Here is a 16,443-nt window from a genome sequence, read left to right on the forward strand (position 1 = left end):
AAAATGGACAGGAATTACATAGAAATTTATAAGTAATAGCAATATTGTTTAAAAAAAAAAAACTTTGAGCCAATAAGTCATTTTGACTCTTATAAATACCCAAATAAGGACATATGAAAGAAGATGCTATCTGCATCCAGAGAAAGAACTGAAAATGGAGTATGTATAGAATGGTTTTGCATATATACATATACACACATATTTGTTTCTAATGGTAGCCATCTGGAGGTGGGGAGGAGGGAAAGGGAGAAAAAAGAAAAAGAAGAAATGTATATGGCAACATTTTATTTTTAAAAGGAATAGCAAGTTGTACATAATAGATTTTCAGTTTCATGTGCAATCATGTTTTATTATACATGTGATGGAAATACTTGTTTTATTCCACAAATTAAAGTAAAAAAAATTTAGAAATACACAGGAAAACCAGGAATGGAGGGGTTGCAATCTATATCACATGGAATAGGTTCACAAATCCATTTGAGCATTTTAAATAGACAAAACCTCCTCATTCTCTCATTAATTTCTCCCTGAAAATGCCTGCTTATCTATCTATCTACCTAGCTATCTAGTTATCTATCTCTCTCTCTCTCTCTACAGTTTTTCTCTAAAACTATAGTATCAAACTCAAATATGAACAGATCCCTGCAGGCCACATTTTTGACTTAGAAAACCACAAATTAACATTTTCTATGATATACTGTTTTTTATTTATTTTGTTAAACATCTCCCAATTTAGGGAATCACACTAAGGACGTTTGTGGGTTGCTTGTGGGTCAAAAGTTCAACATCTCTGTTTTAAGTCACATATGCTGATGGATGAGCCGCATATCTTGATGGATGAATTCTCTTGGTACATTCACACACAATAAACACATTCATAAGTCCCAAGGCCTACTTAGTATGTGACTCAAGAGCTTAATAAATATTTATTTAATTGATTAATTGATCAATTGAAACTTGTACCAACAGAGGGAAAAACTGTCACAATGGAAAAGTTTCAAATATAGTCATATTAACAGAAAAAGTCTACTTTCCCAAAACCATCCTATTTCAGTAGAAAAGGGCTCAACATCAATAGGCTGGCCCCTTGGTAGGAAATTTTTGATCATACCAATCCAGGAAACAAAGAAAAGTTCAAAATGGTCCTCAGTCCTATGCTACTCCTCTTCTGTTTATTGTAATGATAGTAGCAGGAAAAAAGGAGGCAAAGATACTAAGATCATATTCTTTTTAAGACTAACTTTTTAAAAATTAAATTGGCTATTGATATTTAAAATGTGAGATATGAGTTCCTAGACTAGTGACTAACTGGTGAACATATTACTAGAGAAATTGAATCATATTAATCTTTTTTTTTTTTTTTTTTTTAGGTTTTTGCTAGGCAATGGGGTCAAGTGGCTTGCCCAAGGCCACACAGCTAGGTAATTATTAAGTGTCTGAGGTCGGATTTGAATTCAGGTACTCCTGTCTCCAGGGCCGGTGCTTTATCCACTGCGCCACCTAGCTGCCCTAAATCATATTAATCTTGAAGCTCCTTGCTATCAGTGAAGCCAGATGATAAAAGGAAGTTTATGCTAAATGGAAGGATGTTTCTCCATTCCTTCTTGGAGATGTCTATTAGGGAATTGGCAAGCTGGTTTTATCATGCATCCAAAGGCAACAGGAAATATTTCATAGGACATTTAGTCATCTCATCTTGCAGTGCTCATGATAATTGCGTGCAAGAGGACAACTGTGAAAAACTGTTAACTTTATGTATCAAAAAAACCTAAAAAAAAAGGGGGGGGGGGGTCGGCTAGGTGGCATAGTGGATAAAGCACCGGCCCTGGAGTAAGGAGTACCTGGGTTCAAATCCGGTCTCAGACACTTAATAATTACCTAGCTGTGTGGCCTTGGGCAAGCGACTTAACCCCATTTGCCTTGCAAAAAACAAAAAAACAAAAAAACAAAAAAAAAACCTTTATGTATCAAAATCTATCACAAAGGAATAAGGTCTTTAAAAAATTCTATGAAGATTTTGATAAAAATTATAAAAATTAAACCAAAATATTCTTTGACATAGGGTGACTTGATTTCAAGGAGGAGAATAAGTTAAAACATTGAAAATTATATCTAATAATTGTTTATAAACAAGAACATTTTTAAAGAAGTTGGGGAGACATGGGAAATGTAAACAGCAAACATTTTATTTTGACAGAAAATAAATCATTTCAAAAGTGTGATTCATTCATTCTCAAATCAATTATTACTGTAAAGTCAGAGAACCAACTTGTCAAAGAAAAAATGTAGAAAATACAAAACTAGAAGAAAAATAAGAAAAAGATATGGTGTATAATTAAGACAACTCCATTGTTGTTTATTGATGCCAAAATGGGAAATGGTTAGAGGAACAGACCCTAATAAGATCCTTTCCTAAATAAGTTTAACTGATGCAAATTATTATAACAATGAGAACATAAGACTCTAGAAATCACACCAGTTAGCAATATTTGATGTCCTTGCTAAACAGAGAAACATAGCAATCAAGAACAATCTTGGTCTGGAACAGAATTTCTTCAGGAGATCTTAACAGGGAAGGATGGCAGAAGATTAAAAGAAGAATTGCTTCATAATATAATGAGAAGCAGAGGAGGAAAAAAAATTTACAGCCTGGTGATTAACTCTAACTAAGAAAAGCAATTTCAATGTCAACAGAAAAAAAATGGATAATGTATTTAAAATAATTTTTAACATATTCTTTTCCCTAACAAGAAGAGTGAAACATTATAGTTAGACTTTAATATTAAGGTCCTGAACGAATATACTCCTTAAGGAAGTGAAAACAGCACTGAATAAAATAGAGATGAGAAAAGCAGTTATACTAGGCCATCTATAAGGCAGGGAAGGTTAGTGGCATTGGACTTTAAGTCAGAAAGACCTGAGAGTGGATTCAGCCTCAGATACTAGTAGTATGATCCTAGTCAAGTCACTTAATTTCATCGATTCAACATTGTCATCTGTAAAATGGGATAATAATAGTGTCAACCTCTTAAGGGTGCTGTAAGGATTAAATGAGATAATATTTGTAAATCACTTTGCCAACTTCAAATTGCTAGAAAAATACTGGTTGCATGAAGGATATCTGTACTGAAGGTTACAAAATTTTGAGAGTACTGAAGGAGCTACATCTGAAGGAAGGGAAGATACCAAAGAAATGGAGGTCAAAAGTAGGCCATCAAGAGAATACCAATGACCACTATTCCATATGCCCATTTCCCATCTCTTAAAAAAATTAGAATAACCCACATATAATCAAAAATCATAAGGAACAATCAAATTCTCACAAACAACATTTTACATCCTTCTTTATAGTCAAGGTGACTGAAAATTCTAAAGAATCAATATCCTACTGTGCTTTATTGTCAATTATTTTAAAAGGGGAATATCACACTAAAGGTTTTCATTCAATTAGATGTCTCTTGTCAAGATTTCTTGAAAGATTCTGATCCATAATATTCTGATGAATTGTATCTAGCAAGGCATAAATACAGGAAATGCATGCTTTTCAGTGGTGCTTATCATCATTCTAGAAAAAAGCAATCAGAACAGAGTCACAATCAAAAGAGGGATTTTCCCATATGTAGTGGGACTCTCCAAATGATGTGTTTGTATGTGTGTGTGTGTCGGGGTGGGGTGGGGGGTCCTTAATTGTTTTTACAGTAGGATGGTGAACTCCAGATAAGCAAACTCCCTCTACTATGTCATATCAGAAACTTTTATACAATTTTTTAGTCTTAGAAAGTCATCTGGAGCATGGAGGACTTATGTGTCTTTACCAGAATGTATGAAAAGAAGAACTTAAAGAATATTTATTGTTAATATACTATTGAATGGACAATGTATAAAGTGGATAAGTATATGTGACTATACACATTTATGTGCATGGATGTGATGTGTTTATGTCTGTGATATGTGCATAGATGTTGGGGTGTATATATAATTGTATATGTGTGTATATGCTGTGTGTATATGTGCCTGTATTTGTATGAGGGGTGTTCAGTCTTTCTTAGGTCATGTCCAACTTTTTGTGATCTCATTTTGAGTTTTCTTGGTAAAGATATTAGAGTGGTTTGCCATTTCCTTCTCCAGCTCATTTGACAAATGAGGAAACCAGGGCAAACAAGGTTAAGTAACTTATCCAGGGGCATACAGTTAGTAAATGTCTGAGATCAGATATGAACTCAGGAAGATGAGTCTTCCTGACTCCAGGCATGGTACTCTATTCACTGTACTACCTAACTACATACATATACATATGCATATATACACACATATAAATACTACATACAGATAGACATGTCATGGACAAACACCACCAATAGCAATAGCTAGAATTTCTATAATACTTTAAGGTTAGCACAGTACCTATAAATATTATTTCATTTCATAATCACAATTCCATAAGGAAGATGCTATTATTATCCTCATTTTACAGATGAAGAAATGGAGACAAAAAGGTGAAACGACTTGTCCAACGTTTTTAGCTAGTAAGTGTCTGAGGCAGGATTAGAACAAATAGAAAATGATTTGAGCCCAAAATTGAACAGGTGGTGAGCAGGCTGAATTGTCTTGGGAAACTACACTAAGATCAATATTCTCCTGATGTTATATGACAAAAAGGCATGGGGAATCAGTCTCCAAACAACTGAAACTGAGTGTCATTCAAAGGGCAATGGAGTGTTGGATGTGAACAGATTATAAGACATAAAAGCCAAGAATTGTACTTGAAAAACAATATAAAGGATTATTTAAAAAATGCATGCACAGAAGAAATGAGGGACTGGTCATGTAAAGAGTTTGGGATTCATTGGAATTCATGCAATTGTCGAAGGAACTAAAGGGTTCCCACACCCTCCATTTGTAGGAATTCATTTAATATGTCATAGTATATACATACACATATACACATTTCATGTAAATAAGTGGGAAATTTCAGAATGAAAAACTATGACATGTAAAGAATATTCCAAAAGTCTTAGCATAGTTATAAGTTATTAAATGTTAAAAATGCATTAAGATTTGTGGGACCATAAGCAAACATACAGCTAGATAACAAACACGAAATTCTATTATAAAGGACTCTAAATTATTATCTAAATTCTTTATTGTGACATAATTTTGTTGTAATGCTTACTGAATCATAAATGTAAGAGCTTTAGAGTTGTCAATCCTCTAATTTTACAAATGAAGAAACTGAAACCCAGAAAAGTTAAATGATTAGCCCACTATAGAGTAAGGCAGGACTGGAATTTTAACTCAGAGTTTCTGACTCTAGTTCTAAGAATCTTCACTTTGCACCACATTGCCTATTGCTTGAAGTAAAGAGATTGTAGGCTGTGTTGGAAATTTTTTTGTTATACAGAGATATCTATTGTAACAATATTTGTGATATAGAATTTGACCTTTATTATAAAATCACATTGTTGTTTATCCTAAATTTTAGAAATATTTGATTCTTCTAATCTCAATATCAGATTTCAAAAAATAAATCACTGAATTCACCATTGAAAAAAATAAATTCACCATTGAATTTTTTAGTCTCCAAGTATATCAAATAATTATACACTGAGAAGAACAGGAATATGTGTGATACTGGGAAAATAATAAAATGTAGCTTTCACTGATGAATTTCTCTTAATTGTATAATTGTTCATAGTTTTTGCTAAATCAATATTTATAACAAAGAATCTTCCAAAAAATGTTTTTACTTACTTGCATATTCAGACTTAAGCTTTTTAACTTCTTCTGTTCTTAATTTCAAAGTTTCCTTAAGAATTGAATTTTCACAGTATATTCTAAAGGAAAAAAAAATTTGTCTTATAAATTATGATTTATGATGTCATTCTTTCAACTGACTTAAAGTAGTCATCATGATAATTGGGAATACAAAAGGTAGTTTTTTCAAATTTTAAGTAGCTAATATTTTTGTAATTAAGACAATTTAATGAAATAAAATTATTTTAGAGAGTTCCCCTCCCCTGAATTTATGTAAAATGTTTTATTCAAGTAATAATTCTCTCCAGAAACATCTCTGAGCCTTCTGATTTCTGCACAGATTTGTTTTATACTTTTTGTTTTGCTATAATTTCAGTTCAATCTCAAAGCCATTTGCACATCAATTATATGTCTAGCACAATCTTAAAAGAAGTGAACAGATAAGGAATATCATTTTTTCTTTTAAGATATTATAACAATTAATAATAATAATGATGATAGTTAGCATTTAAATAATGCTTTGGTTGTAAAAGAAAATATATACCAGAAAAAGAAGCATCAAGAAAAACAAAGTAAAAAAAAGTGTGACTCAATTTGTATTCAGACACCATCAATTCTTTCTCTGATAATGGATAGCATTTTTCATTGTTAGTCCTTTAAAATCATCTTAGGTCACTGTATTGTTTAAACTAACTAAACCATTCACAGCTGATTATCTTACAATATTTTTGTTACTTTGTAAACAGTACATTTCACTTTGCTTCAGTTCATGTATGTTTTTCCAGATTTTTCTGAGAGCATCCTGCTCATCATTTCTTAGAGCACAATAATATTCCATTATAATCACATATCACTATTGTTCAGTCATTCCTCGATTGATAGGCATCCTCTCAATTTTCAATTCTTTGCCACCAGAAAAGAGCTGCTATAAAATATATTTGTACATACAGATCCCTTCTCCTTTCTTGTTTTTTTATCTTTTTTGGAGTACAGACCTAATAGTAGCATTGCTAGTCAAAGAGTAGGCATAATTCCTCTGGGCTAATTCCAATTTGCTCTATAGAATAACTGAATCACTTCAACTCCAACAATAGAAAAAGAAAGGCACGAAAAGAAGAAAGTTAAAGGACAAAGAGGTTTTATATTTCATTAGATCATTAAGAACTTTTATAACTTATAACTTAAAATGGATATCAAAATAGTGGTATGGGGCAGATGCAGCTGGGTGGCACAGTGTCCTGGAGTCAGGAGGACTTGAGTTCAAATGCAACCTCAAACACTTAATAATAATTGCCTAGCTGTGTGACTTTGGGTAAGTCACTCTTAACTCATTGCCTTAAATAAAGTTAAAAAAAATTCTTAAATAGTAATATGGGCATGTGGAAGTTCTAGATGCTCTCTTTCAGTACTGCCCTATCTTCAGTTCAATGGTCTTTATTATAGCTTAAAAATTTTTAGTAATCCAGTGAAAAGTGTTCTCTCTAGAAATACAAGCAAATTAATTCACTATTAACTCAACACTTAGTTATTAGGCGTGAGACAGGTATGTCAGTTTTACAGTTAGATAGGCAATCAAATGAATAAAGGAATGAATACTTTAGCAATATCCCTATCATTCTGAGAGGAATATTTTTTTTAAAATACTATGTGGGGCAGCTAGGTGGCGCAGTAGATAAAGCACCTGCCCTGGAGTCAGGAGTACCTGGGTTCAAATTTGGTCTCAGACACTTAATAATTACCTAGCTGTGTGACCTTGGGCAAGCCACTTAACCCCATTTGCCTTGCAAAAAAAAAAACCCTAAAAAAAAATACTGTGTTGGTGACAGCAAAAAAATCGGGGAAAAACTTCCTAACTTATAAAAAGTATTTTCATAGAAGCAAAATTTAATAGAAAATACTAAAATTAATAGAAAAATATGGAATTGGTGATGAGTAAACACATAATTATTACTCAGTCATTTTAAGGGGTTTTTTGGGTGAGACAATAAAGAGTTAGGTGACTTGTCCAGGGTCACACAGTAATAAGTATCAAGTGTTTGAGGCCAGACTTGAACTCAGCAAATCCTAACTCCAGGATCAGTGCTTTTATCCACTGTGCCATCTAGCTAAAACATTAGGACTAAAACAAGAAAGGTGAGACATAGCTAAATTATTTGCATTTTGAAGACTTATTTTGATTTAAAAAGAAAAAAAAAGTGTAGTACTACAGCATACAAACCTGTCATATTTTTGGGCCCAAGATTCCTCTATAGTTTTAAATCTATCGTGATCAAATTCAATTTCCCACTGAAGGGTATTTATTTCCTAAGGGAAGAAAAAAAAACAATAGCATGTCTCATTATGGTGAATAACTAATCATAAACCCATTCTAAGGTAATATAAATAATTGTTTAAACATTTGAATGCAAGATAAATGCTCAGGATTACTGAGACATCTAGTTAGTCATGATTATCACTTTAGAGTTGACCCATAAAACATTCCTCCCAGTAGCTTCTCACATAAGTATACACTTGCCATATGGTTTTTACAGTGTGAACTCCAGGGATGAGCACCTGAAATTACAGATGTAGTCACTTTCCTATGTCTTGCTTTTTTTAACTTCTTGGTCTCATGCACAGAGGTAGAGAATAACACCAGTAAAAGTACAAAACTCCTGGACTTACATGAACTAATGGTGAAGTCAGCACTGAAAACAGCAATCAAAAGTAACTTTCACCAGTTGAATTTTAAATTTGCTTAATTTCATATCTATTTGAGTGAATGGAATCTATCTAGTAGACAAATATACAAATAAATATAATATATATGAAAATGTAGTAAGTTCCATTAAAACAATTACTCAGCAAAATGCAAAACCAGGAAGGGGAAAGGAACAAGAGGAAGATGAAGGCATTATAACCTGGGCCCTCAAAAAACTGAAAGTAATAAATGTAGACTTTAGTTTCAAAGTTATGCTGCATTATACAGGTCTACTCTGTAAACCATTCTTACCTTTTCCAAAGATTTCTTCTGTTCTTCTGATTTTTGAAATATTTCTTTTGTATGGCTAGTGGCTTTATCAAATATTGCCTAACCAAAACAAAGTTAAACTATTATTCATTTAAAGCACAATAATCATTCCCATATTTATATTGAAGGTTCTTTTTAATTACCATAGTTTAAAAAACAATATAAATTTGATTTAAAAATAAAATGGTTTGATTTAAAAATAAAATGATTTTTAAAAAATAAAAATAAAATAAAAAACATAATGGCTAATACAGAAACAACTGAAGGAATAAAATATAAAACATCTCTGGCATAATATTCTATAATAACCTGGAAATTTGCTAAGTTGAGGCAAAGGCTAAAATGCCGCCCCCAGACAAAGATCTTTTCTAGTAAAACAAATCAATGTTTAATTTCATCTCCAATAGCTTAAAAAATAAGTATTTTTTCATTATTGTGACATTGCTACAGTTTTTGAGCTCATAAGCAAAAATTTCTGGAAGGCCTCTCAACTGCTTCTACCATGTTAAATTTCCCTCTTAAAAGTAAATCCAGAAAAAAAAATCACAAAGAGGACTACTTTGAAAGCTACAGGATGAATTTATTATATATTTGATAACCATATAGCATATAATTAAAAAGAAAAGCAAGTTGTACATCAAAGAGATTTCATAGTTTCACCTAAAAATCACTTTTTTCTGTTCTACTATGTACATGGAAATGTTCTTTTCATTTAATGTTTCTTTAAAATAAAAATAAATTAATTTTTAAAGACCAAAATAAGCTCTCACTTTTCAGCTCAAGTCTTGTATCTCAACTCTATTAGTAATTCCTTAAGAGAAAATGAAAGACTTAGGTTTATTTAGGTCTTATTTAGAAGCAGATATCTATAAGTTCATATCATTATCATTAATATTTGCAAGTTCAGGGCGGCTAGGCGGCGCAGTGGATAAAGCACCGGCCCTGGAGTCAGGAGTACCTGGGTTCAAATCCGGTCTCAGACACTTAATAATTACCTAGCTCTGTGGCCTTGGGCAAGCCACTTAACCCCGTTTGCCTTGCAAAAAACCCTAAAAAAAAAAAACCAGTTGCAAGTTCAAATAATTTTATATTTAGTCAACTTGTAGTGATTGGAAATGAAAGAATTAAAATGTTAAGAAAAGAGAAATAGGGAGCAGCTAGGCAGCACAATGGATAGAGCACCGGCCCTGGAGTCAGGAGTACCTGGGTTCAAATTCGGCCTCAGACACTTAATAATTACCTAGCTGTGTGGCCTTGGGCAAACCACTTAACCCCATTGCCTTGCAAAAGCTAAAAAGATAAGTCTTAATAAAGAAAATATTAAAAAGAAAGAGAGAAATAAAAAATCAGCAAAAAGTAAAGACCAAAAAAAAGCAGAGGTTCTTGGGCATAAAAAAATGGAAATCGTACCACTTAAAGATACATTACCATGCCTTGAAGAATTTTCAGTGCTTCCCTTTTCCCCTCAAGTTGTCTTTGTGATGCTTCAAGGTCAATTTGTAAAACTTCTACTTCCTAAATAAGGAAAATTACAGAAAAAATAATGCTTAGCTCCCTTCCTCCTCCACATATCTATTTATAAAACATAAATTCAATTAGCTTATATTTAATTGTTACCTCAGAGCAGTATATGAATAAATTAACTACCCTCAGGTTTAAAATGGAGTAGTCCATTCAAATCAAATAATCAGTATGGTTAGAATTCTGAAGACTGTTCTTGCTTCATTAGATCATTTGAGGGCTTTCAAGGCAGTCAAAACTCAGTGGTTACTTTACATTCAACTAAAAAGTAATAAATAGAGGTTCAAATTGCATTTAGTCTTCTCCCTTCTCTGCAAAAGTCAGTCCTTGTGAAAAACTCATTTCCATCCTACTGCACCTAACTCTTTGCTCTTCTATATTCAAGGGTAGACTATACATTCAAGGAAAGCATGGAGATAGGGGGAAGAAGTGATGGATATATACATTGCTATACTCTTAAAGAAGAGAACTATGAAGGAGGAAGCTTAAGGGTTCATCCTTCACCAGACATCCCTTAGAGAGAGAGAATGGAGTGAAGATGAAGGATGTTGCCTGAAAAAAGAGAGCATACTATCACCTTGGGACAGTGTCTAGAAAATTAAATATTTGCCTTCCATATAACTTTAATATTACTTAATTTTCTTTATTTTAGATTCAAATAGTTTTCATATTAGCAAAGATCAAAGAACCTACCTGTAAAACTTCATGAAGCAGTTGTCTTAATTCCTCATTTGATAATTCTGAATCAGTAAAATCTATGAAATTAAATGTATTAATTTAGTACTTTTAAAGTACTTGATTATTAATTATAATAACTACATTATATTATACATTATTAATAATATATTATTGCATTTATGTTTATTATTTATATTATATGCTATATAATAGTTTATAATAATAATGATTAATTATATTTAAGTAGATAAAAACATATCCTTTTTTCATAAGAAATTATATATACCGTTTTTTCCAAATCACAAATGAAGCAAACAAAACTGCATATACTATTCAGTCTAACAGTTCACAAATTAAGGCTAAAATAAAAAAAATACAAAGAATAAGAACTCATTCTATAGTGTGAAAAGAAAAGTTCATGACAGAGTTTTCAATCTAATATTATGTATTGCTTCCATAGATAAACCTAGAAAGGAAAAGTAATTTGGAAAATGTATAATTTTATTATACTGTTTTTGGTATCAATCAATATTTTTAAGCCCTTACTATGTACCAGACACTACAAGGACTAAGCTTCAATTTCATCAATAAAATTATAGGGATATTTGGATCAGGAATATTGTAATAGGTTACATTAATTAATTTCACAAGAATAATAACTAAAATTAATTTATAACTGTCCTCCCCTTTCTGAAACTATACTCAATTTTGTAAGAAATTTCTTAAGGTTAGTCTTAAGTGAATAAAAATAAGTTAAGAATCACAGTCCTTATTTTTGTTGTGGTAATGACATGTAAAACCATAAATGATCAGTCTTCAAGTGAGCCGCTAAGGAGAAATTTATAAAGTATTTTGAGTAAGACTCACTAATTTGGTAACAAATTTCTTCTTGGTAACTTTTTTCCTGCTTCATTGCTATTTTGAACATTAGTCAAAATGTTAGTAATTGAGGTATAATTTACATCAGGTTTTTCCCCCTGAGACTCTATTAAGGTACTTTGTTAATTTTTCATATCATTACTATTTCACAACAACCACCTTCCATTCTCCTTTTTAGAAAAGGGTAGCATTAAAGTAAAACTGATTTTATGACCCTTTCTAACTGCAGATAAATTCTGTAGCAGTAGCTCATCTCCTTTCATTCTTTTTCAAAAAAGACTAGCCATTACACTTTGGTTTTGATTTTTTTAGTGTTGATTTCCTTTACTTTACTGTAGTTATTTTTGGCTTTATTATTCTCAGTTCCTTTTACTTTTATCTGTATAAATCCATACAAGGTCTTTACGTGTTTCTCTGAATTCTTCATATGTCATTTCTTTCAGTACAAAAATATCCCATTATATTTTTAGACCACAATTTGTTCCTCCATTCATCAAAATAATGGGCATCCACTTGATTTCCAGTTTTATATTACCTCAAAAAAACATTGCTATGAATTTTGGGGAACATTATATGAGACTTTTCTGTTTTTTTACTTCTCCTGGCAATGGCATTCCTGAGTTTAAATCTAGGCACAGTTCATTCCCAATTATTTCCCAGAATGGTTGCCACAAATCATAGCTCCATCAACAACAGTGTATTTGTTTGCCTGTCTTTCCACTGTTGTTCCAACATTGACTACTTCCATCTTTTTTATCATCTTTGCTAATTTGGGATGAAATATGAGTCATTACAGTTTGCATCCCTCTTATTGTTAGTGATTTAGAACATTTTTTTCACATACATCATTTGCATGCCTTTTGAAAGCTTTATAACCTTTGATCATTTGTGATAGGGTTTTAAGAACAGATTAACCCATTATCTCAAGTCACAGTGACAGAGCTGGTAGGTACAGTTCAAAAACAGTGCTTTCACACTAATCATAGGATTTAGAAATTGGAGAAAACCTTTAAGAAAGATCATCTAATCCAAGTGCTTGATTTTATAGTTCTGGCAAAAGACAAAGACTTTTAAAAGAAACAATATGATTAGAATATTAGAGGTTGGTACAGAAAGGGACCTCAGAACTTACCCAAATCAACTGTTCATTCTATATATGAGGAAATTAGGATCAAATAGTTTGATCCTAGGGGCAGCTAGGTGGCTCAGTGGATAGATTGCCAGGCCTGAAATCAGTAAGACTCATCTTATTGAGTTCAAATCTGATCTCAAAACTTACTGGCTGTATGAACCTGGTCAGGTCTCTTAACCCTGTCTGCCCCAGTTCCTCATCTTTAAAATGAGTCAGAAAAGGAAATGTCAAACCACTCTAGCAACGTTGCCAAGGAAACCCAAACAGGGTCATGAAGAGTAAAACAGAAATGAAATGAACCAATAGCAACAAGGGTCAAGTAAGTTATATTTGACCTGCTGAGAGTCACATTAGCATCCTCATGAGAAGTACGATGTAAAGGTGAGTTTTCATTATTAGTGTCATATTCCTTAATGTTACCTAGAAAATTCCTACCTCTGTGTTTTATTATGGCATAGAAGTGAGTCTGAGTAGAAGATAAGGCAAAGAAAATATAAACGTTACCAGACTTTACACCAAGGAGACTGACTGCTCTACAATGATCAGCCCAACTAAATAGGAGCAACAGGTTGGACAGAATATGAAATTTTTAGTCATGGTACCCATGAAATAGAGAACAATGAGTCTCAGTTCTGTGATGTTGAATTTCACTTCCATATTGACTACTGTGAAGTAGCAGGAAAAAAGGGCAAATGACTCCTTATTAGATCAGTGGCCAAAGGATATGAATAACTTTCAAAAAATGTAAAACGATCAATACTATATTTTTAAAATGCTCTAAATCATTAGTAATAAGAGAAATGAAAATTAAAACAATTCTGGAGTTTCCCTTCACTATAACCAAACTGGCAAAGATGATAAAAAAAATGGGAATAAACAATGATGGAAGTATAATGCTGTGAGAAGACAGGTACACTAATACACAGTTAATTGTATTGATTGGGGAATCTTTCAGGACAATTTCAAAGTATGTGATAAAATGAATAAATTGTTCATACCAACAATCCCAGCAATACATACCACCACTGGCAAATATTGCAATGTTCAAGAGAGAAGGACCAGGAGGTACAAAGACAAAAATGAAGCTATCCCTACCCTCAAGAAGTTTATATTCTACTGGAATGTGGAGGGAGGAGACATATGCACAAGTAAACAAATTATATAATGTATATACATACATACATAACACATACACACACACACACACACACACACACACACACACACAGAGAATATTTCAAGGGGAAAAGAGTGCCAATAACAAAGAAGATCATGAGGAAAGGTTTCCTATAGAAAATAGTACCTGAACTGGACTCTGAAGTAAGCTAGAGATGCTATGAGGCAGGAGGGCACATTCCAGATATAGGGGATCACTTGTGCAAAGTAGAGGTGAGAAACAAGATGTCATAAATGGGGAACAGTTAACAATAGCATGGATTGGAACAAAGAGTGTGGAAAGGGAAACAGTATGAAATAAGATGGGAAGTTCATCAACTAGTATTTATTAAGACAGAAAGGAAATGCGGAGAAATTTAAATATTAGGTTGTAAAAAAATAAAACAGGTTTAATGATTTATAGTTTCCCCAAGAATCAAGAGGGAGTTTATTTTAAGATTTTCAGGGGAGGGAATGAAATGTAAAATAAGCAGTGTGTGAAAAGTTTTAGGTCTATTAATTTAGCAACCATGCAGAAGCTATATTGGAGAGGAAAAAAGAATGGAGGCTGGCCAACCTCTGGTAGTAGAGATAGGATATTCACCAGGCCAGGTGAAATGATGAGTATATGAACAGGCATTGAGAGTGTAATAAAGGAGAGAAGGAATGAATGCAATGTATGTTATGGAATTATATTAACAAAGCTTCAATGAGTGGATGCAGGAATTGAGGAAATGTGAAAAGTCAAAGGTAACTCCAAGATTATGAGCCAGATAATTGAAATGATGGTGGTATCCTCAAATGAAATTTGGAGGAGGTAGGAATACTTAAAGAAATTAATTCAGGGGGCGGCTAGGTGGCACAGTGGATAAAGCACCAGCCCTGGAGTCAGGAGTACCTGGGTTCAAATCCGGCCTCAGACACTTAATAATTGCCTAGCTGTGTGGCCTTGGGCAAGCCACTTAACCCCATTTGCCTTGCAAAAAAAAAAAACCTTCAAAAAAATTAATTCAGGATATCTTACTGAAAGGTTAAATACTAAAGCTGGAGAACTTTAAATACTTTAGCCACATGATAGGAAGACAGAACTCATTGGAAAAGACCCTGATGTTGGGAAAGTTTGCAGGTAAAAGGAGAAGGGGATGGCAGAGAATGAGAGGATAGATAAAATCATGGAAACAATGAAGATGAATTTGGACAGATATAAATAGTGGAGGATAGAAAGGCTAGCATGCCATGTACTTCATGGGGGCACAAACTCGGATACAATTTAACAAGAGTAAAAACAAATTAGCATGTTCCATTTGGGACATAATCAGTTTTAGGGCCCTATTGGACATCTAGTAGAAGATTCCTAGGAGGCAGTTGATAAAGAAGGGAGAGAGGGAAGTAATTAGTAGGGAGACTAGGGAGGAACATATAAATCTGAAAGTCATATGCATAAAGTTTATAATTTTAGCAAATGAGAGCTGATGAGTACATCAAGGAAGAGGTGTGTGTGATATATATATATATATACACACATATATACATATAAATGTATATACATATATATGTATATACATATACATGGCAATACTTTTGTAGTAGTAAAAGAAACTGAGAAAAAAGTGAGTGCCCACACCCACAATCCTATGAAATAGCCAGAAGAGAATTTCTAAAGTTACAAATGAGTACTCAAATGAAAGGAAGATGTTAATTTTTCTACAAGTCATTCAGAATAGGGGATAAAAAAATGAAAAATTATATCTTACCAGTACTATTTTGTTGTTTAAAATTTGTAAATCCATGTTTTTTAGAAAATGTACCATGTGAAATACGATGCTTGAAATAACAACAAATGGTACTACTGCTTTCTTCCCTTTTTTCTGAAGATGAAGGAAAGGCTTCTTTTCTGGAATAAGATGCATTTGAATCTTCCATTCCATAAATACCACCAGGTTTTCTGCCAAGTCCATTTCCTAGATCTCCATCTGTCATGTCATCTTCCCCTCCAAAGGTTTCCTCTTCAGGTTTGGGGGGCAATGCAATCACCACGTTCATTAGTCAAATGTGCTTTTAATACAGAGGGACACACTTATCTGTAGATAAGAGAAATAGTCACAGCACTTGAATTTAATAGAAAAGGTAAAATTTGGTGGGGGGGAAATGAATGGTAAATTACCAGGACTCTAAACAATTAATTGAATATGCCATCATTGCACAAATATCTTGTTTGTTTTTGTATTTCCACTGCTTTAGAACATGATAAATCCTTTTTTTTTTTGCAAGGCAAAAAGTGGCTTGCCCAAGGCCACACAGCTAGGTAATTATT

The 16,443-nt window shown here is 32.8% G+C and overlaps 1 protein-coding gene across 3 annotated transcripts in view; it reads right to left on the minus strand.

Moving 5' to 3' along the window:
- CCDC125 (coiled-coil domain containing 125) overlaps nt 1-16,443 on the minus strand; it is an 87,340-nt gene that overhangs the window by 37,043 nt on the left and 33,854 nt on the right. For 2 of the 3 annotated variants that reach the window (XM_074200037.1, XM_074200038.1), the window contains exons 2-7: nt 15,884-16,210; nt 10,979-11,040; nt 10,193-10,279; nt 8,747-8,824; nt 7,973-8,058; nt 5,752-5,834 (exon numbers count right to left, since the gene is read on the minus strand). In XM_074200037.1, the coding sequence (XP_074056138.1) occupies nt 5,752-5,834; nt 7,973-8,058; nt 8,747-8,824; nt 10,193-10,279; nt 10,979-11,040; nt 15,884-16,172 (685 nt within the window). In that variant the 5' untranslated portion in view covers nt 16,173-16,210. The remainder of the gene's footprint in view (nt 1-5,751; nt 5,835-7,972; nt 8,059-8,746; nt 8,825-10,192; nt 10,280-10,978; nt 11,041-15,883; nt 16,211-16,443) is intronic. The other variant, XM_074200039.1, reaches the window with a different exon arrangement.

The sequence above is a fragment of the Macrotis lagotis genome, chromosome X (assembly GCF_037893015.1).
Source record: "Macrotis lagotis isolate mMagLag1 chromosome X, bilby.v1.9.chrom.fasta, whole genome shotgun sequence".
NCBI lineage: Eukaryota > Metazoa > Chordata > Mammalia > Peramelemorphia > Peramelidae > Macrotis > Macrotis lagotis.